Genomic DNA, 2,216 nt, shown 5'->3' with positions numbered 1-2,216 from the left:
GTAGCTCGCCAGGACCGTCGGGATCTCCAGCTCGCCGAGGGCGTGCGGGCGGCCGGCCCGCTTCAGGAGACGTCTCATCGCCAGCCTGGACTGAGACATCAAGGACTTGGGATGAGCTGCGTGAGGAGAGGAGGAAAAAAATGAGATGGTCACCTTCAAGACACACCACGCCGCTCCCCTCCAACCCGGGCATTATCCTAAGCAAAGAGACGTCGATAGACCAAAACTAAACATCTTTGCTAGGGGTGGTTACGCCGCATATTCAGCCACGGGCTTTGCAGCATGAGTTTCTCGGGAGCTGGGCCTACAGAGATGAAATCTTCCATCGTCATACAGAAATAAGTGCAGTTCTCCCGGACATAGGCGGTACAGGAGAGCCGAAGTTGAGCAGCAGAAAGGAGAGGAATGGCAAAAAGCAGCCTTTAACCCAACCGATTTATATTAAGTGGAAAAACCAGGCTGCGGAAATCCCTGCGTGCTCCAGACCAGCACCGGCCGCAGTTGAGGACCCTCATTGAGAGCAGCTTCTTTAGCAAGCGTCTAGAAATATTCATGAAAAGCAGAGGCTGCGGTGAGTCCAAGAGGGAAGATAACCACGTAAATGTTCGTGGTGGCTGCACCGAGTCACACCCCAGACCCAAACGAAGGTAGCCTGCCTCCAGCCACAGCCAGCAGTGGAAATTGGGGATATTTGGTGGATATTTATTGGAAACAAGGCCTCCCGTGACACTGTCCCCCAAATCCCAGCTATTTATTTTAGGAGTTTCCTGCAGTAGCATGTGCATCCAAGCCATCAGATTTAATCACCGGGGGTGGACCTGTACTCCATAACCTTGTGATGTCCTTCTTTTGCTATGTTCAGTCCTGGAGACTTGGTTTTTTGGCCTGAACACAGCAATCATTGGGGCAGAGGGAGGAATAAGAGTTCAGAGTAAAATCGTGATAATACTAAGAGTTTAGGACAAGAGAGACCCATGCACTTAAGTGGTGCTGCAAAGGGAGTCAAAGCTTGTAGGAAAGCCTGGGTGAGGCTATTGGGAAGCAGAGGTAAAGGGAAGGGGAATCTGAGGCAACTTGCACCCAAACGAGCAAAATTGGCGCTGGGTCCCAGCCCCGGGGCCACGCACGGAGATTACCCCTCGCCTGCAGCAGCAGCTCCAGGCCCTGGCTGTGGGATGCTGTCTTGTCTACCGTGACGTTGGGCAAGTACACGTTGGCTCCAAAGTCAATGAGCAGCTCGATGAACTCGCTCCTGCAGCCGTGCCTCAGGCAGGTTTCCAGCAGAGTCTTGGGCTCCTTGATCTGGGCAATCACTCTCTCCTCAGTGCAGTTATAGTTGGGATCGGCACCATAAAGCAACAGCATCTTAAAGCACTCCAGATGCCCGTACACGGCGGCGAGGTAGAGGGGACCGGAACAAGCCACCGACTTGGCAGCCCACTCGGGCAGCCTCGCGTGAACGTTGGTTTCCGCGCCGTGGTCCAGGAGCTGCCGCAGGATGTCCACGTCCCCGTCCCTCGCGGCAATGAGCAGTGGTGAGCAGTTGTTGTAGATGCTGCCGGTGGGACTGGCCCCCGCGTCCAGGAGGACCTTCACGCATTCCCGGTGGCCGTTGCTGACCGCCGTAAAGAGCGGGGTTTGAGCTTTCGCATCCAGGCTGTCCACCTCCGCCCCGTGGGCCAAGAGGACCTTCATGCTCCTGACTCGGCCCCACGTGGCGGCCAGGCGCAGTGGGGTGCTGGGTACGCCCCAGCCGCTCTTGCGGTTGATGAACCTCTTGTACCTGTCTTGGGACAAGAGGTTATCTAGGGCTTGGTAATCGTCCTCGGATACCGCTCGGTTCAGCTCCTCGCTTTCTCTGTTGTCGTCTTCATCTTCGCTGGGCTGGAGCATGGAGAACATTTTAGTGATATCCATTAGGCTCATTTTTTTTGATCTGTCTCCCATGTACGGCTTTCATCGTAAATGGTAAAGCCAAAGATCTACGGGACAACAAAACCAACACCACCTCAGGGTTAGAACCAGCCCCCTGACACCAACAACATCTTTTTATTATTATTTTTTTACACACAATTTAATCATAGAATTGCTTAGGTTGGAAAAGACCTTTAAGATCATCAAGTCCAACCATTACCGTAGGATTCTCAAAAAAAAAAAAAGAGAGACAAATAACGTTGGATTATGATGCTGCTGACATTCTTATCGCCCTGCCCCGC

At 53.2% G+C, this 2,216-nt stretch overlaps 1 protein-coding gene across 1 annotated transcript; it reads right to left on the bottom strand.

Annotated features, from left to right (window-relative positions):
* Positions 1-5: 5 nt before the first annotated feature.
* Positions 6-1,947, bottom strand: ASB12 (ankyrin repeat and SOCS box containing 12; the record flags this gene model as incomplete). The annotated part of the gene is made up of 2 exons (XM_009579804.1): positions 1,137-1,947; positions 6-116 (listed from the first exon to the last, which is right to left on the bottom strand). Coding segments are annotated over exons 1-2 (922 nt in total), but the record flags the coding sequence as incomplete, so codon positions are not given.
* Between the last annotated feature and the right edge of the window lie 269 nt (positions 1,948-2,216).

This window comes from Fulmarus glacialis, unplaced genomic scaffold (genome assembly GCF_000690835.1).
Source record: "Fulmarus glacialis isolate BGI_N327 unplaced genomic scaffold, ASM69083v1 scaffold21326, whole genome shotgun sequence".
In the NCBI taxonomy this organism is placed as follows: Eukaryota; Metazoa; Chordata; class Aves; order Procellariiformes; family Procellariidae; genus Fulmarus; species Fulmarus glacialis.
Note: the sequence above shows the minus strand (reverse complement) of the source record. Positions and strands in the feature narration are given on the sequence as shown.